General features: G+C 47.8%; 1 protein-coding gene across 6 annotated transcripts in view; it reads left to right on the plus strand.

Moving 5' to 3' along the window:
- The window catches only part of DYNC1I1 (dynein cytoplasmic 1 intermediate chain 1), a 503,273-nt gene that overhangs the window by 23,394 nt on the left and 452,032 nt on the right, over positions 1–27,847 (plus strand). For 3 of the 6 annotated variants that reach the window (XM_088442236.1, XM_088442240.1, XM_088442242.1), the window contains exons 3-6: positions 5,629–5,754; positions 8,124–8,238; positions 21,071–21,161; positions 24,661–24,684. In XM_088442236.1, the coding sequence (XP_088298362.1) occupies positions 5,629–5,754; positions 8,124–8,238; positions 21,071–21,161; positions 24,661–24,684 (356 nt within the window). The remainder of the gene's footprint in view (positions 1–5,628; positions 5,755–8,123; positions 8,239–21,070; positions 21,162–24,660; positions 24,685–27,847) is intronic. The other 3 variants (XM_088442237.1, XM_088442238.1, XM_088442239.1) reach the window with 3 other exon arrangements.

Raw genomic sequence — 27,847 nt, forward strand, 5'->3', positions numbered from 1 at the left:
GTAGAAATCTGCCTGAAGTCCGCTTATTCCCTTGCAGGGGGGGCAGCACGGCCGGCTATGGCCATTTGCTGGGTTGCCAGAGCGATGGAGCGCTGGGCGGATTCATTAGAGGCTTCTTTTGAATCCGACTGTCCGGCCGAACAGGCGGAGTTGATTGGCAATCTCCGTGATTCGGCCACCTACATCAACGAGGCGGCTCTAGACATTAGTACTCTGGTGTCTAGAATTTCTTCAGCAGTGGTAGCTGCTCGTCGCACCTTGTGGCTGCGATCCTGGAAGGCGGATGCAGATTCCAAGAAAGGTCTGGAAGCGTTGCCGTTTACCGGAGAAGTTCTCTTCGGTCCGGATCTGGATAAGATTGTGGCCACGCTGGCGGCAGCCAAATCTGCTTGTCTCCCGTCGGCCGCTGCTCCTTCTGGTTCTGGACCATCGTCCTTTCGGTCATCTAGGGCCAAGGGCAGGCCCAAACCACAGTCGTTTCCTCGACAGGCTGGCCCTAAGAAATCGGTCAAGCCCCGGAAGCAGGCATGGAGTACCAGACGTCCGGCCCCCAAGCCAGATGACAAGCCTGCGGCCTGACGGTCCGGGCCTCCCTTTGGGGGATCCCAGGGTGGGAGGCCGCCTGCTACAGTTCGCCCAGTGTTGGTCGACCACTACGACAGACACTTGGGTTCTGGAGGTGGTTTCCCACGGATACGCCCTCTCCTTCCGGCACAGATCCCCGGCTCGCTTCTTCACCACGGGTCTACCATCAGACCGGAACAAGGCTACGGAGCTGCGGAAGGTATTGCACACTATGCTCCAGGCTGGAGTTATAGTGCCTGTTCCATTCTCCCAGAGGGGCCAGGGTTTCTATTCAAATCTATTTTTGGTACAGAAACCCAATGGGTCATATCGTCCGATTCTCAACCTCAAAGCACTCAACAAGTCTTTGCGGGTCCCGAAGTTTCGGATGGAGACCCTACGGTCCATCATTCTGGCGCTGGAACCTGGGGACTACATGGTGTCATTGGAAATACAGGACGCTTACCTGCATGTCCCTATTCTTTTGCGCCATCAACAGTTCCTCAGGTTTGCAATCCGCAGCGACCACTTCCAGTTTCGGGCATTACCTTTTGGCCTGGCAACAGCACCACGTGTTTTCACCAAGGTGATGGCGGTCATGGCGGCTTCTCTGCGGCTGCAGGGAGTCCGCATGTTGCCGTATTTGGACGACCTGTTATTGGTGGCAGGATCTCCAGAGCTCCTGTTACGCCACTTGGACCTGACCATTGCACTGCTGCAACGGCACGGCTGGCTAATCAACTGGCAGAAGTCCACTCTAATCCCGTCTCGGAGGATTCTGCATCTTGGAGCCTTATTGGACTCGGGACAGCAAAGGATCTTCGTGACGGAGGACAAGAACTCTGCTTTACAGTCAAGGGTGCGCAGTTGCCTGCACAGCCGCCGGGTGTCCTTACACTCGGCGATGAGGTTACTGGGCTCCATGGTGTCGGTGTTCGACATGGTGGAATACGCCCAGTTTCACTCCAGACCTCTGCAGCACCTGATCCTGTCCAAGTGGAACGGGCTTCCTCAGTCTCTGAAGTCCCAGACGATTGTGCTCACCCCGGAGGTTCGCCTGTTCCTTGCGTGGTGGTTACAGACGATCCACCTCAACAAGGGACGTCCGTTCTGGGTTCCAAATTGGGTCCTGTTGACAACGGACGCCAGTCTTCGGGGCTGGGGAGCAGTTTCGGGTCCACACTTGTTCCAGGGCAGGTGGACGCCGACAGAAGCAGAGCTTCCAATAAATATCTTGGAACTCCGTGCGGTCTTCAATGCTCTCCAGCAGGCACAGCGGTTTCTCCAGGGTCGCCCGGTGCAGGTCCAGTCGGACAACGCTACCACCGTGGCCTACATAAACAGGCAAGGAGGAACTCGCAGTCGGGCGGCTCTCGTAGAGGTCTCTCGGATCCTGGTTTGGGCGGAGCGCAATCTTCCGGCCATATCAGCGGTCTTCATCCCGGGAGTGCTCAATTGGGAGGCGGACTTTCTAAGTCGCCAAGACGTTCATCCGGGGGAATGGTCCCTGCACCCGGACGTTTTTCAACTATTGGTGGACAGGTGGGGTCTTCCAGAAATCGACCTCATGGCGTCCCGGCACAACAACAAGTTGCCGGTGTACGGGTCTCGCACAAGAGACGAAGGGGCGTCTCTGGTGGATGCTCTGTCCGTCCGGTGGACGTTCCGGTTCGCATACCTGTTCCCTCCGGTCTCCCTTCTTCCACGGGTAATCCGGAAATTCAAACAGGAAGGAGGGACGCTCCTGTTGATAGCTCCCGCGTGGCCCAGACGGCACTGGTTCTCAGACCTTCAGGGTCTGTCCGTGGACAGTCCTCTGCGGTTGCCGCTACGACCGGACCTTCTGTCTCAGGGTCCTTGCCTTCACCCGGACCTGACTCGGCTGTCTTTGACGGCGTGGCTGTTGAGACGGCCATGCTGAGGTCCCGGGGGTTTTCCAGCTCTGTGGTGCGTACCATGTTACGAGCTCGGAAACCGTCTTCCGCGAGGATATACCATCGCGTGTGGCATACGTTCTTCCAGTGGTGTCGACCGAGAGGTTATGCACCGCGGGAGTTTCGTCTGTCTCGGATTCTCGCCTTCCTACAAGCGGGACTAGATCATGGGCTTCGCCTTGCTTCTTTGAAGGTACAGGTTTCGGCCCTATCTGTCTGGTTTCACCGTAGGATTGCTACAATCCCGGATGTGCGCACCTTTATGCAGGGTGTTCTCCGCATTCAGCCGCCCTTTGTTCCACCTGTGGCGCCTTGGGATTTGGCTGTGGTCCTGAGGGCTCTCCAAGGACCGCCGTTTGAACCACTGGGCTCAGTGGATCTTAAATGGCTAACAGCTAAGACTGTTTTCCTTCTGGCCATTGCTTCGGCCAGACGTGTTTCTGAGTTAGGGGCTCTTTCTTGTAGACCCCCTTTCTTGGTTTTTCATGGGAACAGGGCAGTGCTCCGCACTCGGCCCGAGTTTCTTCCCAAAATTGTTTCCCAGTTTCATGTTAACGAGGAAATAGTTGTTCCGGCCTTTAACTCACCGGGTCTTTCCGTGGGTGAGGCCTCTTTGGATGTTGTGCGGGCCTTAAGGACTTATGTTGACCGCACTTCTTCGTTTAGGAAGTCGGACGCTTTGTTTGTCCTCTATGGCTTCCGTAAAAAGGGTTGGCCTGCTTCAAAGCAAACTTTGGCAGCCTGGATCCGTATGGCTATTTCTGAAGCTTATCTTCATAAAGGCCTACCGGTCCCACCTTCTCTGAAGGCTCATTCCACTAGGTCTGTGGGTCCTTCGTGGGCAGCTCGATGTGGTGCCTCGGCAGTTCAGATCTGCAAGGCTGCTACGTGGTCCTCTGTCCATACCTTCGTGAGGTATTACAGGTTTGACACCTTCGCCTCTCAGGATGCTTCCTTCGGGCGGCGGATTCTCCTTTCTGCACAGGAGCGTCCCCACCCTTAAAGGATACTGCTTTGGGACATCCCCAAGGTATCCTGTGGATACCCTATGGACCCTGAAGTAGAAAATATGAGATATGGTAAGAACTTACCCTTGTTATCTCTATTTCTACGAAGTCCATAGGGTTCCACAGGACTCCCGCCCTGTCGCACCTGTGCTGCAGATGGGCTTTGCTCTGGTCACCGGTTTTCCGTCTCCCTCTGGTGAGAATGTGATTCTTGTATGTGTCCAGATCTTTTTTCTCTCTCTTCCTTCTCCTCCTCCGGCCTATGGCTTGATAACTAACTGAGGTGCCTTGGCTCGGGGGCGGGGTATAGGAGGGGGACCCTAGTGCATCCTGGGAGGCTGAAAAGCTTAACTCTATGGTGCCCAGCGACTGACGTCACACCTATACCCCAAGGTATCCTGTGGAACCCTATGGACTTCGTAGAAATAGAGATAACAAGGGTAAGTTCTTACCATATCTCATATTTTTTGCAGGTCTCTATCTGATTCTTATGGTGCCCATACCCGATTTGGACAGTTTTGACGGGTTGTACAGACTAATCGTATAAAAATAGGTGTTTTTTGTGTGTTCTGCAACCCCGATGCGCGTCCCGCCGTCCTCTGGTTGGATCGCAGATCAGATGGTTTTGCAGAGAGATCTACGATCTTTTGAGTACAATGTGATACACTTCTATGCATCTTATCCTATGATCGTAACGATCAATCGTACACCATTTCACCACATCGTATGAAGAATTTCAAGGGCAATCATACAACACAACTTTGAATCACACCGTGTATGGGGGCCTTAAGTTTGACAGATCTTTGTCAGATCTCGCTTTGCTTGAAATCTGCATTTCTGAGCGTCATGGCCGTGTAGCTTGAGTTCTGTGCTATTCTGAGTCCTGCGTACAGAGAAGGGAAGCCTGTTCCAGACACATCTATTGCCCCTAGCATGCCACTGGTGCACATGCTGATACTAGTGATGTACATAGAGCCTTCCTGCTTTAAGCTGAGAACTAATTTTGAATAGGTATGCCCAAATTGATACTCATAGATAGTTGTGATGTATCAACGTTTCATTTTAGGATATAAAGAGGCATTACTCAATGCCTAGGTATGATCAGAGTGAGAGTTGCAGTCAGCAACCCAGCAATATCATCATCCACATGCAGGTGGACAGTGACTAAAAGAAGTTACGGGTTTCCAAGGAAACAGGTGGAAAGACTCTAATACTGACTGATAGAGCCACCTGGTTGGATAGTGGTGGCACCTGTCCCATCAGGTACCCTGTTAGTGCTCTCTCCCCAGAGACTCTTGTGCTCAAGCAACAATTGTGATGTAAGGCATGGGATTCTAAGAGAGGGACCCCCACCAAGGCTTACCCATGGTGGAGGAGTACTTAAGATAGAGACCCAATTTTGAATGGAGTTCTTCTTTATGTCATTGTATTTATTGCAACTCTATGTGTTTGACTATTTTGTATGGCGGCTGACCTACTATTATTGTCAATGACACAAAAGTGTTGCAGCGTTCCACAGTGAAGTACCGTATAATGGGGAAAACCAGGTACTCTATGCAAAAACAGATACATATGAGGCAAATTAAATGTCAATGTGAAAACAAAGGCCCTGATTCAGACCCACTCGCGAGCGGCTGTCCGCTCGCAAGTGGGTCGATGGTCTGCACTGCGCATGCGCACGACGGAGGGAGCTGATAGAGCCAAAAGCACTCCAGGGCTTGCGGCAACGAGACCCTACCACAAGGGTCTCGTCGCAAGCCCGATGGTCGCGATGGTCTTGACCATCGCGACCATCATCATGGCCGCTCGCTATAGCTGTGGGTGGCCAGGAGGCCGCTCTAAAATTCAGAGGGACGGCCCTGATTCAGAGCGAGCGCTCTGTCAGAGCGTCCGGCTCTGAATCAGGGCCCTAAACCGAAACTGGTCTCCGGCCCCTTCTACATTGCCGCCCTAACATTCCACCACTACTGTTTAACGTAATACTGTTGAAGAAAGGATATCATAAAGATAATAAAAGAGGATTTTTCTGTTTGTTTTATAAAAAGGATACTTATTTTGTTTTATTTAAGGATATATTTAAAAAAAAAAGATATTTTTTGACAGACTGGTTGTGTCTCTCCTAGGAATCCATAATGTCTGACAAAAGTGACCTGAAAGCTGAACTAGAAAGGAAAAAGCAACGTTTGGCCCAGATACGAGAAGAGAAGAAACGTAAGGAGGAAGAAAGGAAGAAGAAGGAGGTTTGTGAGGTGGTGATTCATTATATGTCTCCCCTCTGTTAGGGCTATGGGGGTGTTTCAGTCTTAGGCGCTATTGCTATCGTAGCTGCTAACACGGTAGCAGCTGCGATAGCACTAATATGGTAATGCAGCAGGAGGCATCCTGCATGCATTACTGATCCGAGCTGCATCCATGAACGAAGCATCGGATTGTCTGCCTGATCCTCAGACTGCCACAGATACACAAAAAGGGCCAGGAAGTCTCTGTCAGCTGACGGAGATCCTGGCCTTGTCACTCCCCCCACCAACGGCGGCGACACACCTCCATCTTGTGAAACGGAGGCCATCGCCGCCCCCTCCCTGCCCAGAAACGGCAGCAGCAGACTGTCAATCACTGACAGTCTGCTGCCGGACTGTATGTGTGCCATTGCAGATCCGTACTGATCATGCACAGTACAGGTCATGTGCCAACAAAGAGGAGTCACAATCGGAGATGTGCGCTAACCATCGGGTTAGCACACATCTCCGAATCAGCCTCAGTATGGGCAGCCAGTGTGTTTAATGAATGTCTGCCATCCATATGCTGATATTTCTAGTAATAATGGAAGGAGTTTTGATTGGTGGAAGGTAAGAGGGAGGTTTGCACCCCCTCCCTTATATCAAATACGCACATTATTGGGGCTCCCTCCCCTGGTGCTCCAGCCTGTGTGCAAGATAAAGTAGTCCCTGGTACATTTTACAACTGGGGGACCTCTGCTAGAGACTTGGGTGGACATGTATCAAACCGTCTAAAGGGGACCAGGGGAGACGTTGACCATATCAACCAATCAGTGTATAGCTCTCAATTATCTACTGCATTCTATATAATGATTGCTAGAAGCTACTTGTTGCTATGGGTAACTTCTCCACCTTTCCTCTTTATAAGGTTTGATACATCTCTCCCTCAGTGTTATGGCGGTGAAAAAAACAAAGCCAAAAAGAAGAAGGCACATTTAGGATGAGGCGGCTCTTCATATCGGTCACGCTGAACGACCTTGGGGGCTTTGTTAATATACCCAAATTGTTCTGATGTACACAGCGAATAGGAGCCAGCTCTTGGTGCGATTGTTGTAGAGTCATTCATTCGGTAGCTGGCTGTCATATCAGCCCCATTCTCCTTCCCCTCCAGTGATACTACAGTGCTACACCTATTCTCTGCCGAAGTTCCTTAGTACAGAGAGGTGTTAGTCAAGGGGGAGTGCATATGCACTACCCCTTTGTGATAAATATTAACCCTAGCAATTTATAATATTAATCTACAGTATATACAGTATATATGCAGTATGAAACTCATTACACAGCAGGGTGGGTGTAATCTGGTAAGTAGGCTGTAGCTGTTTTCTCATTCACATCATACATAATAATAGTTACCATGACAACTGCAGGATATTAAAGTTAGCTGTACAGTGAAGGAAAAGGATTACAGATTAGTGTTTTATATGGGTAAAACTGCAAGTAATATCTGTACATAAATATGCATATATGTCGTTTATTATAGAGATCATATATTATTTATACAGCGCTGTACATAGAATTATGCAAGCACGGTATTCTTGGCCACTTCGGTTTACAATCTAGTTTATGGTATCTGGGACACGGAGAAAAAGACTTTTTAAAGGTCAGGAGAAGCTGACACTGCTTCTTACTAATGCTCTGTAATGTCCAGCATTTATCTCCATCCTGTATACAGCATTCAGCACCTGTGGGTATATTTACTAAAGGTAGATTTTAACCGATTTAAAATCGATCAACATCGATGTTGCATTTCTCGGGCTAAATCACACATTTGCTAACAAACAATTTTTGATGTATTTTTTTTTTTTTAGTATTAGTGATTTAGCCCCAGAAACACAATCGATTCTGAGCAAATTCTATCGATTTTAAATCGATCAAAATCGATTAAACTCATCCTTTAGTGATATGTTCTATGGTCTGTTTATATGATCATCACATTCTTTTGTACTTTCCACTATCCTGACAATGTCAGGGCCAGATTAAGGGCCACATAGACCTGGGGCTGAAAATGTTCAAGGGCCTATACTGAGAAGGGGAGGAGCTGTGACCAGTGCTGTGTGGGTGTGATCAGTGCTGTGTGGGTGTGGCTAGTGCTGTGTGGGTGTGGCCAGAGCCACATGGGCGTGTACACCCCTACACTATCAGCCCTAAAATCTCCTTATACATAAAAAAGAAAACTAGAAAAACTACTTTAATATTTATGGTCTATGGCCGAATATACAGCTGGTCATCACCATGCTGCCATGATGACGGGACTATCTTTAGCTCTATCCGCCCTATTGCTAATCTGGCCCTGAACAATGTACATTACTCTGGTCACTTTCACAGTACTTTGCTTTATTTAGGCAGAACAGCAGCAGAAGACAGAACCAATCCATGAGGATACTGACCTTGACCGCAAGAGACGGGAGACGGAAGCGTTACTGCAAAGCATCGGGATCTCCCCAGAGCCGCCTTTAGGTATTGAGCGATTTATTTCTGTTCTGCTTCCGGTTTTCAGAAACAATTCCAAAGTTACAAAACTACTTCATGGGATTCTCACGTTGATTTTTTTTTTTTAATGACCCTGTTGTTCTACTGTACCTCTACCAAGTTATGTTATTTCTCCTGCATACAGTATCCATACCGCTGTGTAGTCAGGAAGCCGGCGGTCGAAATGCCGACAGCCTCCCGACAGTGAAATCTCGGCATGGGACTAATGACAGGCGTCTAAATACCGACGCCTATCGTTAGCTTCACGCCGAAATCCTGCGGGGGGGAGAGGGTTAGGTTTAGGGTCTCCCGGGGGGACTTAGGGTTAGGCACCACCCTGGGAGGGTTAAGGTTAGGCTAGTGGAAGGGGAGGGGTTAGGGTCAGGCACCCCCAGGGGGAGGTTAGGGTTAGGCACCCCCCTGGGTGGGCTAGGTTTAGGGTGTGGGGAGGGGGGGTTAGGTTTAGGCACCCCTGGGGGGAGGTTAGGGTTAGGCACTAGAGGGGAGGTTAGGGTTAGCCACCTCTAAGGGAGGGTTAGGGGCTGGAGAGGATCTCCATATGCCGGCCTTCCGGTGTCGGTATTTCATTTGCCGGGCTGACATTCGGCGGTATAACATACCGATTCCTCCATGCCTACCTTGTAATTATAACAAACAGAAAATGGCAGCTGCTCAAATCAATCTGTCAGTACTCTTCAGGTGCATGAAAGGGAGGGGTCATACCAAGTAGAAAAAGGGGAAGGTTTAACCCCCTATTGTTCCTCAGCACACTGAATTGTACTTGCAACAATACTTGAAGACTATATGGTGATAGAAATTCAGAGATATTAGTTGCATGCATTTACAAATCTATGGGAAGCTGCTAGGCCATGTCACGGCTTCTCTGTTACTAACAGTCCCTAACACTAAGGGGTTCACGTCCGGAGCACAGGGCACCCCAAAAAACGTCCAGCCCAGGACCCCCCCAGGGCATCACACGAAAAAAGGAAGAAGGGTGACAGTGAAGTGTAAAGTATAGATGTGTAAGACTAATTAATAAGTGTTTAAAAAGGGTTAAAATATATGTGAAAAAATTACATGAATAAAAAATAAACATAAAAGGTGATATGAAAAGTGACTATGGACCTCATTCACACCCGCTCGCTAGCGCTGTGCGCTCTGAAGCGGCCCAATGGTTTGCGAACGCGCTTGCGCATGCTTAGTTCTGCGCGTGCGCAAACTACTATATGCGATCGCAACCCGCTCGCTCGCCCAGCAAAGACAGCACGGTGAAATGAGTGACAGGAGAGGCCATTTGTGGGTGGTAACAGGGCAGGACACTAATAACGGGGGTGTGGAGGTGCGAACGCAGGCGTGCCTCTGTGTTTCAACTCCGTTTTTAATGCGTGCATAATTAACAGGCAGCGTCATAGTACACGTCACATGCCTGTTTTTTACATTGAAGTCCTCGTAGTGCTTGCGGCAGGGTAAGGCAACCACAAGCGCTGCGATCGCTACCGATGGTGCTCGATGTACCAATGTTTTAATACACTTCCTGGAGATTATGGGCCTGATTCAGACCCACTCGCGAGCGGCTGTATGCTCGCAAGTGGGTCGATGTTCTGGACTGAGCATGCGCACGACGGAGGGAGCTCCGTCGTGCGCATGCGCCAGACGCGACGAGCGAAGGAAAGTCCTTCGCTTGTTGTGTCCGATCAAAGGGGGCGTGCTGTCAATGTTGATTGACAGCACGCCCCCTTTGGTAGGCGTGCCGGGGGCGTGCCTCCCTGACAGGGGCGTTCCCACGGGAACGCCTCCCGTCAAAAGCCGGCCCACTGACATCACTAGTGATGTCAGTGGGAGTGATTTTGGCTCTGATAGAGCCAAAATCACTCCGGAGCTTGCGGTTCAAAACCTCAACCGCAGGCTCCGGCTCGCAATTTCGATGGTCGCGATGGTCTCGACCATCGCGGCCATCAAAATGCACGCTCGTATAGCCTGTGGGTGGTGACCCACAGCTATACGAGCGTCCAGAAGGACGCTCCATTTTCATGGAGGCCGGCCCTCATTCAGAGCGTACGGCTCTGAATGAGGGCCTATGTGCGCTAGTCGGCGTCTAAACATACGCTAATGGGTGTCTAAATACACAGAGTGATCGCTCGCACAGCCAAAGTGGGTGTGCTTATGCCTTGGCGAGCGATCGCTTCCCATGCCATCACTTTGACAAATTTGCATACGCTAAATGTGAGCGATCGCATCTAGTGAGCGGGTCTGAATGAGGTCCTACAGTATGTGTATTAAGTGGTGATGCCCTGAAGAGCCCCAGCCAGAGTAGCCCCGGGGGGCCCTACAGCCAAACGCTCACCCCAAAGGGCCCCCAGGGCTACTCTGGCTGGGCCTCTTCAGGCCATCACCACTTAATACACAGTCACTTTTCATATAACCTTTTATGTTTGTTTTTTATTCATATAATTTTTTCACATATATTTTAACCCTTTTTTTTAACACTTATTAATTAGTCTTACACATCTATACTTTACACTTCACTGTCACCCTTCTTCCTTTTTTCACGTGATGCCCTGGAGGGGTCCTAGGCTGGACGTTTTTAGGGGTGCCCTGCGGTCCGGACGTGAACCCCTTAGTGTTAGGGACTGCTAGTAACAGAGAAGCCGTGACGTGGCCTAGCAGCTTCCCATGGATTTGGAGATACCTTCTATACAAATATATGTACACAAGCAATACGCATACAAAACCATGGAGCGTTTACCGTGAATGTGTATGGATGGGGTGACGTAAGTATTGGTTAAGAAGTGTTAATAGCAGTGTTGTGTGCATCCATAAAGAATCATACAATTGAGTGAATAAAAGATGTGATGAAGTAAAACATAGAAAGGAAAGGTGAGGGACAGTAATTGAACCCTAGATCAATGTGGTGCGATTAACAGTGAACGTGTCAGGTATCCAAAGAGGGCTATGCCATACATACAAGGAAAGGGGATAAGAAAAACTTATATAAATTAGTGGCTAAGCCTAGTGACACACCATTACCTAGTGTGGTGTCCTCAATTATAAGTATTAAAATATTGTGAACGTGAAGTGCTAATAGTGTAATGAGATATAGTAGTGGATATTATAATCATGTAATGTGAACGCCAATGTATCATACTGTAGTGTCATGACAGTAAGGACTGGATTGGTGTTTCTAATAATAATAGCAACATGATTGTGTCAACTGTATAAGTGAACATAAAAATAATATGTGCCCATGGCCCAGTAAAAAAATGAAGAAGGTGTGACCAGACAATATACCTATATGCACTTTAATAATAAGGTGCATAAACGCATGGCTGACCGTCTACATATATTATAGTAGTATGTATCTCGCTATCGTACATATGTGTGTGTATATAGCCCAGAGAGTGTCATATAAAAGGATAGACCTGGGGTAAAGAGGATCCGTCACTAGATTAGACCTATGGATGTAGATTACTGAGAGTCTATAGTATGTTCAGATACCCTAGGTTAGTTATAGATTGATAACTTCCAATTATTTAAACAATTTAATGGTAAATATAAAGATTAATGGTTTATTTTTTAAGAAAGACTGAGTAATTGATATGTTCATTTAGGCCCCTAGGGGCCAGAGTTCCCATATTGAAAGTCCATTCGGTTTCTTTCATGAGAAGTTCTCTCATGGTGTCCCCTCCCATGATGCCCATTCTAATACGTTCAAGACCAAACACTCTCATTATGTGTGTTTTGTCATGGCGGAGGGAATGAAAGTGTCTGGCTACCGTAGTTAATTGCTTCATGTTGATAAGATCTCTGGATGCATTTCTTATGTTCCCCGTGTGTTCCAGGATGCGTTGTTTAAGCATCCTTGTGGTTATTCCAACATACATCTTCTCGCAGGGACAGATTATATAGTAGACCATATTGGTTGTCTTGCAGTTAAAGAATTCCTTTATCTTGATGGTATTTCCAAAAATTGTCCTTGACTTCTTGTTTGTTGCAGATATAACCGCAGACCTTGCATGAGCCGCCGGTATATGTGCCATTAATGGAAGGTATTTTGCGCTTATTATTACAAAAATGGCTTTGACCAACTCATGGACACCTTAGATTGTAACCTGTTCGCAAGTTCTGGATCGGACAACAAAATAGGACAGTGTTTTTGTATGGCTCCCGTTATTTCTCTCCACTCTCTGCAATAATCTCCAACAAACTGGATTTAATTGGAGTCCTTCTTTTGTTTTTTTGTTTGGAAGATGAGAGTGTCTCTCTTGATGGAACTGATTGATGCCTTTGCTTTGTTAATAGATCTGTGGCTATAGCCACGTTCTTTAAGGCGTTCTGTGAGCTCCATACTTTTCTCTTTAAATATTGTTTCATGAGAGCAGTTCCATTTTAATCTTAAAAACTCCCCCTTTGGTATGTTATCAATTGTTGGGGGGAAATGGGAACTGATTTGATGTAGAACACTGTTTGTTGCCATTTTCTTGCGGAATAGTTCATTGGCCAGCATGTTATTACTGTCCTTGTAGATCTTCAAATCCAAGAAAGAGATACTAGTATCACTGTATTCATATGTAAAATTCAGGTTTAATGTGCTGTTATTCAACCTTATCATGAATTCAATGAGCTTTTCCTTAGTATCCTCCCAAATGATGAGAAGGTCATCTATGTAATGCAACCATATGACAATGTGTTTGGTATGCATCTCATTTTCATCTGTGAAGACATGCTCCCTCTCCCACCATCCCAGGAAGAGGTTAGCATAGGTGAGAGCAGAAGCGGCCCCCATAGCTGGACCTCTTACCTGGAGATAGTGGCGGTCATCAAACACAAAGTAGTTCCTGATAAGGACAAATTTTAATAGCTTTAAAATAAAGAGCTGAAAGTCCCCCAATCCATCCATCTGGAAGAAGTACTCTACTGCTTTGAGTCCCAATTCATGCTGTATGCATGTATACAATGACTCTATGTATGCTCACCAGAATCTGATTCTTTTCTAATCTCACATCATTGATCTTTTTCAAGACATCAGATGTATCTCTGACGTATGATGGTAATTCCACAATGAATGATCTGAGATGCGTATCCACAAAAATACTAGCCTTCTCCGTGAGCCCACCTATCCCAGAGACAATAGGTCTCCCTGGCAGATTGGTTAAAGTCTTGTGGACTTTCGGGAGAAGGTAGAATGTGGGTGTTTTAGAGTTATCTACCTTAAGAAAATCATGCTCTTGCTTCGTGATGTCCCGCATAGTCTTGCTCGATCTATAATGGAAAAATAGATCTATTTGTAGTTCTCTGTAGGATTGAAAATAAGATGTTGGTAGCAGGAAGTATTGGTCAGTTGTTTCATGGCCTCTCTGATATACATATCCTTCGCCCAGAGTACCGTATTCCCACCTTTATCGGATGATTTGATTACTAAGTCATCCCAGGTTTTAATGTCATCCATTGCTTTGTTCTCCCGACGGGTCAGGTTATGTGGAATTCTACTGTATCTATTCTTCTTGTAAAGTAGATCTAGTTCATGAGATACCATATTCATGAAAATCCTAGTTTCTGGTGAGATAATCTCTGGGGGGGAAAAAAGTTGAGTTTTTTTTACATATGGGTCTGCTTTTATTCCCAATATTTCTGTAGTTGTCTCCACAGTAATCTTGTCCTAGTAGTTCCTCCAGAATTCTCACTGCTTCTTGTTCTTGACTGGACATCAAAGAATCCTCATTAGCTTGGGCCTCATTGACTTGTGTGTTATGGGTATGTGTTATGTCACTATTATCTTTATTGGCAAAGAACTTGGTGAGAAATAGTTTCCTCCCAAAGAGTCGTAAGTTCTTCTCCCACTGATAGTGATTGAAACCTTTGGAAGGTGAGAAAGAAAGACCTTTTTTAAGTACATTGATCTGATCAACCGTCAAGATTCGTTTGACAGATTGATGATGTTAAGTTCTGCTACATATTCTTGTTTGTCCTCGTTGAGTAGTGTGCCAGGGATATGGATTCCCATCTTTGATGATTCCCTCTTCTTCTTGCTCCCTCTCCTTGTCTTTCTCTTGGTGGTCGTCCATGTGATGGCCGAGCCTTCTCTAAAAAAGAAGAGAATCTAAAGTCTGTGTCGCTCCTCAGAGATGCAGTGTTTCTGTTTTTGTTCACTGATCTTTTCAATCCCTGAAGATTCTAGTTCAGATGACGAGTAATGTTCTGTGGGGTTTGATGTCAATTGTATATCCTTATTGATTTTCCACCTAAAGATCCTTCCAAGATCAAAATCCATTTTATCTCTAATACATTTTTGTTTTTTTTCTCTCTATGATAGTAGTTTCATACACCTCCAGGTCTTTTTTGTTGTTCTCCAAACATTTTTGGAAAAAACTATTAAGTTCCCACGTTTCAAGTTTCTTACCAATATCGTTGATTCCCTTTTCACATTCCTCCAAGGCCAAATTATTATGTTTGATAAGGATGTTCTGTATGTGTATGTTTTGTGTGTAATAAACTTGTACTTTCTACGGTGTGTGTGTACTGTCATAAGTTTAATTTTTTTTTTTACAGGGGGGGTACCGGTGCTGGGCGCCTGCTAGCACTTGTAGTTCCACAGAGTCCAGTGCTAGTTCATAAAATACAGGGGAACCCCTACACATTCCCCCCCCATACTTTTAGAACCAGGATTGGCTCCCGGAGACCGGGGCTGTTTCTGCTTTTGGGGTAGAACCCCACGCATTTTTTTTTTAAATTATCCCTTTATTTATAATAAACACAAGCAGCCTGCACGTATCTCATTGATATGTGCAGGCTGCTTGTTTAGGAGTGTTGGACTAGGGAAACATGGGTAGGAACGATCACATACACCATCACAATCCCGTCAAACACGGGAGCTTAGTAAATCTCCAAATATCTTGTGTAGATCGTTTTTATTCCCAGACAAACATGAGCCAGACGTGATTCTTAGTAAGTTTACCCCTATATACGAGGGTGAGTAAATAATGATCCGCACTCCAGTTATATTAGACAGCAACACTGTCTTATCATCACCTTCCGTACTAGGTCATGGTCTCCTCAGTCACTGCTGTGCAGGTTTGAACGTGTTACGTCAGTTCATTTGTGACTGCAGTGCAAGAAAAAATGGCTGCCCCACTTGTGATTTGTACGAAAGAAGAGCAGCGGCAGTGATTAGTTTTTTGTGGTCTGAGGTTGTGTCTGGTGCCGATATTTATCAAAGACTTTGTGCACAGTATGGAAAAAGTGTTTTGTCACAAAGTGTGTATGAATGGATAGAGAAGTTCAAAGAAGGTCGCACAAGTGTCAGCCGTGAAGAAGGAGCCGGACACCCATCCACGTCTGATGAGAACATTGAGCGCGCACGTGATTCCTGTTGGATAGACGAGTGACAGTGGATTATGTTGCAAATCATTTGCAAATCAGCCATGGCTCGTCTGATGAAAAGGTGAAGACAGCGGTGCATTCGTGGCTTGCAGCTCAGCCTAAAACATTTTTTAATGAGAGGAATACGAAAGCTTGTTGACAGATGGACAAAGTGTATTGAATAGCAGGGAGATTATGTCGAAAAATATTGTATTTGTCTTTTCTGAAAGTTGTTTAAAATTCTATAGCCAGAGTGCGGGTAATTTTTGACTCTCATATATATATATAAATAAAATCCCCTGTTTAGGGGTCTGTCTGTACGTTCATACTAATATCATGACCCACTGGACGGATTTCGAAGGAAGGTTTAGGTGTATGAACCATTCATCTGTGACAAAAGGGAGACGAGCAGTGATGATTTTACTGAAGCAAGTCACTGAAAAAAACGTTGGCTGTGTGAGTGAGTGACTGATGCTGCTGCAGGGGTGAGGGCTGCGATCTGATTGGCTTTCACTGTCTCAGAGAGCCCATCAGAGATAGCAATGTGCCCTGTTGCTTAGCAGTAGCCTAAAGAGGGAAGGGAGTCAGGGACTGAGCAGTGGCACATCTGAGGCAGAGTGAGAGACAGCTTCCAACAAACCCATGAAGATGCCCTGATGCAGACACAGTAGCCAGGATGGAGCCAGGGGAGGCATAGCTATCAGGAATTAAGAAAACAAGCAACCATCAGAACAGCATCGAATGATTTCCATTTGATGGTGGCAAACACCATCAAATGGTAAAACCACTACCATTGGAACAAAAACATTGATTGTTAGTAACCATCGGATTCTGATGTCCATCCATATGCTGAACCTGCAGGCGGACTCTGGCCACCACTCCTCAACTGTGAAGTTCTCCCTCCCCAGCGTGATGTTCCCGCTCAGTCACACACCCTCATTGAACAGGAGACACCTCCCATGGAAGTTGGTCCTGTTCTCGGACAGGGGCAGGGAAGCTCAACAGGGTATATTGTGCAAAGAGGAAATTGCTCATCGCCATGTTCAGCAGCCTGGGGGGGGTGCGCATGGAGGCTGCAGAAATATGCACAGGTGCCCCAGCCCCGGGGACATGCTGCTGATAATGCTTACAGTAGCTGCAATACAAATTTCTCATCCATGATCCTCATGCCTTTCCCAAGACATCCCAGTGGCCGGGCCCCAGCCAGCTGCAAGGCAGCAGCACTGGTGGGGTTGTGGTGACACTGGTGAGATGCAGGGGGCAGAAGTGAGAAACAGTGGCAGAAGAGAGAAGCAGGGGCCTGTGGTGAGATGCAAGGGGCCGTGGTAAAATGTAGGATGCTGTGGTGAAATGCAGGGGGGAAGGAGTAAGAAGCAGGAGGCTGTGGTGACATGGCGTAGGTTGTTATGAGATGCAGGGGTCCGTGGTGAGATGCAGGGGGCCGTGGTGACATGGCGTAGGTTGTTATGAGATGCAGGGGGCCGTGGTGAGATGCAGGGGACTGTGGTGACGTGGCGTAGGTTGTTATGAGATGCAGGGGGCTGTGGTGACATGGCGTAGGTTGTTATGAGATGCAGGGGTCCGTGGTGAGATGCAGGGGGCCGTGGTGACATGACGTAGGTTGTTATGAGATGCAGGGAGCCGTGGTGAGATGCAGGGGACTGTGGTGATGTGGCGTAGGTTGTTATGAGATGCAGGGGGCCGTGGTGACATGGCGTAGGCTATTATGAGATGCAGGGTGCCGTGGTGAGATGCAGGGGGCCGTGGTGACATGACGTAGGTTGTTATGAGATGCAGGGGGCCGTGGTGAGATGCAGGGTGCTGTGGTGACATGGCGTAGGTTGTTATGACATGCAGCGGGCCGTGGTGACATGGCGTAGGTTGTTATGAGATACAGGGGGCCGTGTTGACATGGCGTAGGTTGTTATGAGATGCAGGGGTCCGTGGTGAGATGCAGGGGTCCGTGGTGACATGACGTAGGTGGTTATGAGATGCAGGGGGCCGTGGTGAGATGCAGGGGACTGTGGTGATGTGGCGTAGGTTGTTATGAGATGCAGGGGGCCGTGGTGACATGGCTTAGGTTGTTATGAGATGCAGGGGGCCATGGTGAGATGCAGGGGGCCGTGGTGACATGGCGTAGGTTGTTATGAGATGCAGAGGGCCGTGGTGACATGGCGTAGGTTGTTATGAGATGCAGGGGTCCGTGGTGAGATGCAGGGGGCCGTGGTGACATGACGTAGGTTGTTATGGGATGCAGGGGGCCGTGGTGAGATGCAGGGTACTGTGGTGACGTGGCGTAGGTTGTTATGAGATGCAGGAGGCCGTGGTGACATGGCGTAGGTTGTTATGAGATGCAGGGGGCCGTGGTGAGATGCAGGGTGCTGTGGTGACATGGCGTAGGTTGTTATGACATGCAGCGGGCCGTGGTGACATGGCGTAGGTTGTTATGAGATACAGGGGGCCGTGTTGACATGGCGTAGGTTGTTATGAGATGCAGGGGTCCGTGGTGAGATGCAGGGGTCCGTGGTGACATGACGTAGGTGGTTATGAGATGCAGGGGGCCGTGGTGAGATGCAGGGGACTGTGGTGATGTGGCGTAGGTTGTTATGAGATGCAGGGGGCCGTGGTGACATGGCTTAGGTTGTTATGAGATGCAGGGGGCCGTGGTGAGATGCAGGGGGCCGTGGTGACATGGCGTAGGTTGTTATGAGATGCAGAGGGCCGTGGTGACATGGCGTAGGTTGTTATGAGATGCAGGGGTCCGTGGTGAGATGCAGGGGGCCGTGGTGACATGACGTAGGTTGTTATGGGATGCAGGGGGCCGTGGTGAGATGCAGGGTACTGTGGTGACGTGGCGTAGGTTGTTATGAGATGCAGGAGGCCGTGGTGACATGGCGTAGGCTATTATGAGATGCAGGGTGCCGTGGTGAGATGCAGGGGGCCGTGGTGACATGACGTAGGTTGTTATGAGATGCAGGGGGCCGTGGTGAGATGCAGGGTGCTGTGGTGACATGTTGTAGGTTGTTATGACATGAAGGGGGCCGTGGTGACATGGCGTAGGTTGTTATGAGATACAGGGGGCCATGTTGACATGGCGTAGGTTGTTATGAGATGCAGGGGGCCGTGGTGAGATGCAGGGGACTGTGGTAAAATGTAGGATGCTGTGGTGAAATGCAGGGGGGAAGGAGTAAGAAGCAGGAGGCTGTGGTGACATGGCGTAGGTTGTTATGAGATGCAGGGGTCCGTGGTGAGATGCAGGGGGCCGTGGTGACATGGCGTAGGTTGTTATGAGATGCAGGGGGCCGTGGTGAGATGCAGGGGACTGTGGTGACGTGGCGTAGGTTGTTATGAGATGCAGGGGGCTGTGGTGACATGGCGTAGGTTGTTATGAGATGCAGGGGTCCGTGGTGAGATGCAGGGGGCCGTGGTGACATGACGTAGGTTGTTATGAGATGCAGGGAGCCGTGGTGAGATGCAGGGGACTGTGGTGATGTGGCGTAGGTTGTTATGAGATGCAGGGGGCCGTGGTGACATGGCGTAGGCTATTATGAGATGCAGGGTGCCGTGGTGAGATGCAGGGGGCCGTGGTGACATGACGTAGGTTGTTATGAGATGCAGGGGGCCGTGGTGAGATGCAGGGTGCTGTGGTGACATGGCGTAGGTTGTTATGACATGCAGCGGGCCGTGGTGACATGGCGTAGGTTGTTATGAGATACAGGGGGCCGTGTTGACATGGCGTAGGTTGTTATGAGATGCAGGGGTCCGTGGTGAGATGCAGGGGTCCGTGGTGACATGACGTAGGTGGTTATGAGATGCAGGGGGCCGTGGTGAGATGCAGGGGACTGTGGTGATGTGGCGTAGGTTGTTATGAGATGCAGGGGGCCGTGGTGACATGGCTTAGGTTGTTATGAGATGCAGGGGGCCGTGGTGAGATGCAGGGGACTGTGGTGATGTGGCGTAGGTTGTTATGAGATGCAGGGGGCCGTGGTGACATGGCTTAGGTTGTTATGAGATGCAGGGAGCCGTGGTGAGATGCAGGGGACTGTGGTGATGTGGCGTAGGTTGTTATGAGATGCAGGGGGCCGTGGTGACATGGCGTAGGCTATTATGAGATGCAGGGTGCCGTGGTGAGATGCAGGGGGCCGTGGTGACATGACGTAGGTTGTTATGAGATGCAGGGGGCCGTGGTGAGATGCAGGGTGCTGTGGTGACATGGCGTAGGTTGTTATGACATGCAGCGGGCCGTGGTGACATGGCGTAGGTTGTTATGAGATACAGGGGGCCGTGGTGACATGGCGTAGGTTGTTATGAGATGCAGGGGTCCGTGGTGAGATGCAGGGGTCCGTGGTGACATGACGTAGGTGGTTATGAGATGCAGGGGGCCGTGGTGAGATGCAGGGGACTGTGGTGATGTGGCGTAGGTTGTTATGAGATGCAGGGGGCCGTGGTGACATGGCTTAGGTTGTTATGAGATGCAGGGGGCCGTGGTGAGATGCAGGAGGCTGTGGTGACATGGCGTAGGCTATTATGAGATGCAGGGTGCCGTGGTGAGATGCAGGGGGCCGTGGTGACATGACGTAGGTTGTTATGAGATGCAGGGGGCCGTGGTGAGATGCAGGGTGCTGTGGTGACATGTCGTAGGTTGTTATGACATGAAGGGGGCCGTGGTGACATGGCGTAGGTTGTTGTGAGATACAGGGGGCCGTGTTGACATGGCGTAGGTTGTTATGAGATGCAGGGGGCCGTGGTGAGATGCAGGGGACTGTGGTGACGTGGCGTAGGTTGTTATGAGATGCAGGGGGCCGTGGTGAGATGCAGGGGACTGTGGTGACGTGGCGTAGGTTGTTATGAGATGCAGGGGGCCGTGGTGACATGACGTAGGTTGTTATGAGATGCAGGGGGCCGTGGTAAGATGCAGGGGGCTGTGGTGACATGGCGTAGGTTGTTATGACATGCAGGGGGCCGTGGTGACATGGCGTAGGTTGTTATGAGATGCAGGGGGCCGTGGTGACATGGCGTAGGTTGTTATGAGATGCAGGGGGCCATGGTGACATGGCGTAGGTTGTTATGAGATGCAGGGGGCCGTGGTGACATGGCGTAGGTTGTTATGAGATGCAGGGGGCTGTAGCGAGGTGAAATTGCTCCTGTGCGAAGCCTGGGCGGGTCGCTAGTAAATTTATAATATAAAATGTTGATCTAAGAGTCCCTTTAAAATGCAGATCAAGTGATTGTTGAGAAGATCAGGAAGTTGTAAATTATAATTTCCTACCTAGTTAAGAATCACATAAACATTTACTATATATAAAAATGAGAAAAACACCTGAGAAGAGAAACCTGTATAACTGCCTTGGTTTTATTATACTGATACATTGAACATGTTCGCATCCAAAAAGAAATGAGAATACAGATAAAATATACATATATGTGACAGTATTATGGGATACCTTTTATTTTCATTATTTAGTTCCAACCCCGGTGTCTCCCTCATCTAAATCAGTGAGCACTCCCAGCGAGGCCGGCAGCCAGGATTCAGTCGATGGCACAATAATGGGACGGTGAGTTGTGCATCTTATACCTACGCATGTGATTGTAACGCACTTATAGTGTATGTGCCAGTTTCTGCTACACAGCACAGAACCGCCACTGATGATCCATTACACGCTGTATGTATGTAACGCAGAAACATTAGCTGCACACTACGCATTTCGCTCATCATATCCATGTCGTCATGCACAAGAAATGCAGCACCGCCCCAAATTACGTGCTCCAAAAGGGGAGTGGCTTAATATTGAAAACTTTGGCCAATCACTTAAGTGGTTACTATGACAGCTCAATCATCTTAGGCATAACAATGGTTTTATTTTTGTTTTTATGTGGATGTAGTTGCAATTATTTTTTAAATGAGATCTCACTACAAATAGGAAGAATTTATAACGTGGACTATCATTGGGCTATAGGAAAACATTTGTAGCTGATACTATCATCTGAGATCCGTCCGATCGTTTGCTAAAACTGGATTGATAGGGATGGGCGTTTCATGGGTGTGGCTATTAGTGCAGGCAAAAATGGTCCGTCCAGTGGGCGCACTGTAGGAGTGTCACAGGCGTGTCAATGTAAGCGTATGCGTTCACAGCCGCAAGTATAGTCCGTGGTCAGACGGAGACCCTGCTCCTGCCATAGGGCTGGGGCAATTTTCAATGGTGCGACCGATGGCAGTGTATGAGGAAGCACCAATTGATATTACAGCGTGCACAGGCGCTAAAGGTGGGCGTCTCAGTCCTTGCACATTCAGACCCATGGATGTACACAAGGGAAGGCATTGTAGCGCCATTTGCGTAAAGTCACGGACGGGCGGCCGCCAATAGACGACTCTGCAGGCGCTTCTGTGTGCAGCTCTAATTTGGGCCCCCCCGTCTCTTTTGAACCCCAAAGTCAAAACAGCAAAACAAACTGCAATTCACATATTTAGAGCTAGAAATTAAAAAATATAATCAAGCAAAGCCAAACAATCAATCAATCAATCAAATTATTTTATTATCCAGGCAAACACTATTGCGCAACCTTATTTACAGGGTTGACCTGCGTTACATCAATTAACAAATAATGATACATTTATATAAAAACAAATAGAAGATGCGGGAGTACAATAATACAGGTAAGACCAGTAATAGGATGAATATATAAAGTACATTTGGGTTTCGGATAAAAGTCGGTCAGTAAAATGCCAACCAAACAATAACATACATGATTTAGTATTCAGGCATTATAGTCCTATAAGTTGATTAGATAAGAGAACCGATCGGGAGCTTGGAGGCGGAAGGGGCCATATAAATTCATATCGGCACCCTCCTCCTGCTGTGCAAAGCCTTAAATTATACCGTGATGCAGTGAGATCATGACGACGTGATTTCATCAAGGTCCCAGACTAACCACTAAGCTGCAGGAGGCTGGTCTTCTCTCTCGGGAGGCTGGGAGTGCTCCTCCAATTCAAGAGTCTCCTGGACATTCTGGGAGAGTGGGCAAGTATGTATGGAGAAAGTTACGGCAATGGTCAGTTTAAGAGGAACCCCGGCATGTGATGGGGGATATACTTGTAAGGAGACCTGTCGGACAGTTGGGCAGACAGGAAATGAGATTATGTAACTATACCGAGAACTAGGCGGGTGACGGAGAGAGTGATATTTGGGGAAAATAGAGAAGTAAATGACTCAGGGTTATGCAGAGATGTAAGAAGGGCGGAGCTTGGGAAAATCCAGGTTGGATAAGGGGAGTGGAATATACTGGGATCACTGGAAGCAGGTGCAGGCTTTTATACTGTATTTTTAGTATAAGCACAGTAATATTATGAGGAGTCCTCAGTCTCAGTGATTTCTGTAGCCCGTTCCAGAGTGATCGGTGCTGCAATGTCTGACAGTATCGCACATTACCTGCATTGGTACAGTGTCTCCGCAGCACAGCCTCCCTGGAAAATATTTTAAAACTATGATAACAGTAGCTCTCTCATAAATGGATGATCAATGCACATACTCAGAGGCACTGACTGCAAACGCCTGATGCTGATAGCTCTGGGTAGATGTGCCGCAGGTCTGCTTTGTAAATGATCCCACATAATGGTTGGAGTACACTTTCTGCTAATGAAACGCGTCATGTTCTTACTTTCCCTTGCGTATGTTGCAGACAACTAAACTTGGTCTTTGCTGTTTTCATTGGAGGAACTTACAACTTACTCACTAATACCTCTTTTCCACGAAAAACCCAGGTCCGACCTGGGTTTTCAGACATGGGGCCTGATTCAGAGCCGGACGCTATGTGCGGTCGTTCGTTCTGAAAAAAGGGGTGGCTATTCAAATGAACTGTTCGCTCTTTGCGGTCTGTTTACGCCTCTAGGAATGAACGAGCGAACAAAACTTGCGGTCGTTTTTTTGGAAACTACCCCCCCTGGCCGCTCGCATCCTACGTCATGTCCGCTATTTATTAGATTAATCGAGTACATCGACCAGGGTATGAACTGCTCGCTATTCTTGTGGTTGGTTTTTCCTACCGCAATCATGCGAGCAGTTCTGACTATAAAATAACCCAGGGACGTGGTCAATGACGCTGCTGTATTAATTATGCACACCCATAAAACGCCCGTTTTGACCTTTAAGCACGCCTGCGTTCGGATCTCCACTCCCCGTTTTCAAGCACCTTCCCCTGTTACCACCCACATGCGCCTCTTTCTGTCACTCAAAATAGCAGGCATTCGCTATTCAGCGAACAAACGATTTTCGGCCGCACTAACTGGTTCGCGCATGCGTATTACGATCCGTACGCATGCGCAGTTGGGCAAACATCGCTCGGAACGAACGAGCGGCCGCTTACGAGCGGCTCTGAATCAGGCCCATGGTTCCAACCCAGGTCAGGCACCGTTAACACAGCACCATCGATCTGGGTTATTCTCAGGTCAGCCCCGTTCACACTGAACCTGGGTCTGCCCTGCTAAACTTGTGAGGTTATAAAAAGTGGGAGGTGACTGCTCCACAACCACCAATCAGTTCATTTTAGGCATGACCCAGGTCGGATAACCCGGGTTGCGCCTTTTACACTGCACCATTACCCAGGTCCATCTCGGGTCCGACTCTGGTAGCTACCTAGGTTGGATTGCCAGGTCACTTGACCCGGGTTTTTTTTCAGGGATCCTTTCACACTGAGCTGCGACCTGGGTAGACCCAACAAAAACCGAGGTTTTTGCTCTGGTGTAAAAGGGGTATTAGTGTAACAAGGGAAATTTTAGCAAACCTCATTGTGTCAAAGAAACTAAAGCATGATGGCACAACATATAGCTCAAACCAGAAAGCATATAGGAAAATAAATATTTACATTATGTTAATAAATACATCCCGTTACATCCGTCTCTTGAGGCAAATTAAAGTTAGCGGTTAAGCTCCCAGTAAAAATGAGACGTGATACAACCTGTGTGTAAAAGGACTGTACTGGGGTCTTCCAATAAATCACAGATGAGATTGATTTCATACCATAATGAGTAATAAGACATTTTCTATTTCCTATTTTTAGGAATATTCAGAGTGGCCTCCTGGGGTAAGAAAGTGTTTGTGTGTCTAACATGCTGTAGAATTATTGCAAGATGCCGCTGAATGAATAAACCCCTAACTCTCTATTTAATAATGTTAGGTGAACATTTTGCGCTGGACCACAGCAACCAAACAGCAATTAACTTGTATCTAGCAAAAAGTTATGTCATGCAGAAGCGTCTGATTGGTGCGGCCAGTGCACATTCTCCCCCTTAGGGCACTGGGCCTGATTCAGACCCACTCGCAAGCGCTTGAGCGCTCGCGAGCTGGTCGATGGTGCGCTCTGCGCACGCGCAGCGGCCGCACTGCTCGTGTGCAAGCCCTGGAGCGAGAGAGAAAATCTCTCGCTCCGTGGCTCACTACAAAAGGGGCGGCTGTCGATGATGATTGACAGCTCGCCCCGTTTTGTAGGCGTGGCGGGGGGTGGCTTCACAAACGGAGACGTCCCCAAGCGAACGCCTGTCATTTGTTGGCGGCCCCACTGACATCACCAATGATGTCAGTGGGAGAGCTTCCGGCTCTATTAGAGCTGGAAGCTCTCTGGGGCTTGTGGCAGACGAGACCCTAACACAAGGGTCTTGTCGCAAGCCCCGATGGTCGCGATGGTCTTGACCATCACGACCATCATCCTGGCTGCTCGCTATAGCTGTGGGTGGACAGCTATGGGAGCGGCCAGGAGGCCGTACAAAAAAAAAAAAATACGCCCAGATTCAGAGCGAGCGCTCTTTCAGAGTGTCCGGCTCTGAATCAGGGCCACTGTTTCTAAATGAGAACTATTGAAGCAATTATCTGAGTGGTTGCTGTAGTTTAGCAAATGGTAGTAAATGATCCCGATTGTTAGTGATTCTGCTGCTGCCTGGTAATTAAAAAACAACATTTTTTAAAAGTATTTGGATTCTCTGCAGCACTAAATGGTGACTATTTCTTAAAGAGCCACAATGCTGTTTCAGCAAAGTAAAAAAGTAACAATTCCTTACTGCCTGCTAAGGTTTACCGACATGAATAGCAAAGAGTCAGCAATGTGAGTGCGCTATCTATTCAAAGTGAATTGATGCCTAACCCTAATGCTGGGTACACACTAGACGGTTTATCGGAAGACATGGCGAATTGGACCGACCTATCATCTGGATCGTCTAGTGTGTATGCACTATGGGCCTGATTCACTAAGGATCGAAACTGCGATTACGCTCGCAGACGGCTGATTGTTGCGTACTGCGCATGTGTATGCGTAGGCATCGCAGTGCGCGAGTGAATGAGGGGAAGTGATCGTTAGGGGATGTTGACGGTCGGGGTTGGAGAAACGCAGGCTTGTCAGTGCGTTTGAACGCCGTTAAAGGGGCGTGAATAAATTAGCCACTGTGACGGCATACGCAGCTTGAGCTTTCACGGCGTGCGATAAGGTTAGCAATTTCTGAGTAAGGTCAGACATGTTGTAATTGTGCGTGAGGCTCCGATGGTACTCGATGTTACCAGTGGTTTCGCAGACTTGCAGGGTATTACGGATGTGAGTAAGGGAAAGTGGGCGTCCTTATGTTGAGCTGCGATGGCATTGCCATTGCAAACATTAACATTTTTGCAGTGGGTCTGCGTGCGTAATCACAGCTGCGATCGTAATAGCGATCCATAATAAATCAGGCCCTATGTGCGCTCCCGCACGGCAACATCATGGTTGTTCCGTTGGCTGTGCATGCACGGCAGATGGAGCAACCCAGCTGCCTACGCCAGAAGGGTGAACGGTGCAGGTGAACGATGTATCGAGTGGTCAGACATCGAATCGTGGACCACCCGATATATTGTGCTTTCGTACAATCGGGCATCAAATAGTTGGGTCGGGTAATGTGTACTCGCCTTAACCTTACTCGCAGCCTAACTGTAATCACAGCCTAACTCTAATTGCATTCTAACCCTAATCGCAGCCTATCCCAAACCCTAATTGCAGCCTGACCCTAATTTCATGTGTCGAAAATTCTTACTGTCGACATTGGTGTCAAAATTTTGACAATGTCAAAATTATGTCAGTGAGGACATTATGAAAATAGACATGTTAAATGTTGCCCTTCTATACAGCTCAACATCCTGAATGTCGACTTTCAAACCATGTCGGCAAATTCTGATTGTCAACCTTCTGTCTATATCCTCAGCTGGACTCTCCAGGTCACAAGAAACAACTTCAATATGTGATTTATTACACTAAATTGCATGAGAAGCCAAATCATCTTATTGTGACTGAGGAAAGCGAATTCCAAAAATAGCGCTTTACGCCCAAGTGAGACGGCGGCATCTCAAGGGGTTTGCAGCTTTGCACCAGGACTACGTCAGGCGTACTTACACCTGGAGACACTTACACTAAAGCATTTTATAAGTAAAGTTTTCTTTTAACATTAGTTTGATAGCGATATATACATTCACCAGTGACGGATTTTACCTAGTGAAGTATAAATATAGCTGTAACTATCAGTATTCACTGATAGTTACAGTATAGATCCTGGCGCTTACATAGGCAAAAAAATAGATTAAAAAAATAAATAAATAAATATATATATATATATATATATATATATAAATAAATATAGCTACAATTTCAGCAGTGCCTCTGGACTATATGTCAGATGCAATGCTGGCACTATTCTAAAACCAGAAACTATATAGAAAAGAGACTGCACTAATGCTGATATCTAGATATAATTGATTAAATATTCATGCTTGATCACAATGAATAGGCTTCTCTTTAAAAATAAACAAAAGCAATAAATATCACATTTACATGGATACAATGTTTATGATGTATTATTATTACAATGTATCCAGCACACTGCTACACTATGCTGGGCACACACTACCAGATAAAATGTCTGTCAGACCGACAGACATTTTATCTGACCGGCTGCCAGCCGCAGATGTCGCCGGCATACACTGTGAGAGAAATCTCACAGTGTATAGCCCGACATCCGCGCTCCGCCCCCGGGGGCGGAGACATTTCCCTGTTCCTTCCGTAGGAAGGAACACAGGAAATGTCTGTCTGTCGGCTGCGCTGGGCATACACTGCCCGATGCGGCCGACAGTTTACCCGCTAAATATCGCATCGGGCGGTCATGCTGGACAATCCAGCATGCCCGACCGAGCAATATTTAACCTTCGGTCGCCCCCCCACACGCTACAATTATCGCGGC

Source organism: Taudactylus pleione, unplaced genomic scaffold (assembly GCF_031769625.1).
Source record: "Taudactylus pleione unplaced genomic scaffold, aTauple2 ptg000306l, whole genome shotgun sequence".
Taxonomy (NCBI): Eukaryota; Metazoa; Chordata; class Amphibia; order Anura; family Myobatrachidae; genus Taudactylus; species Taudactylus pleione.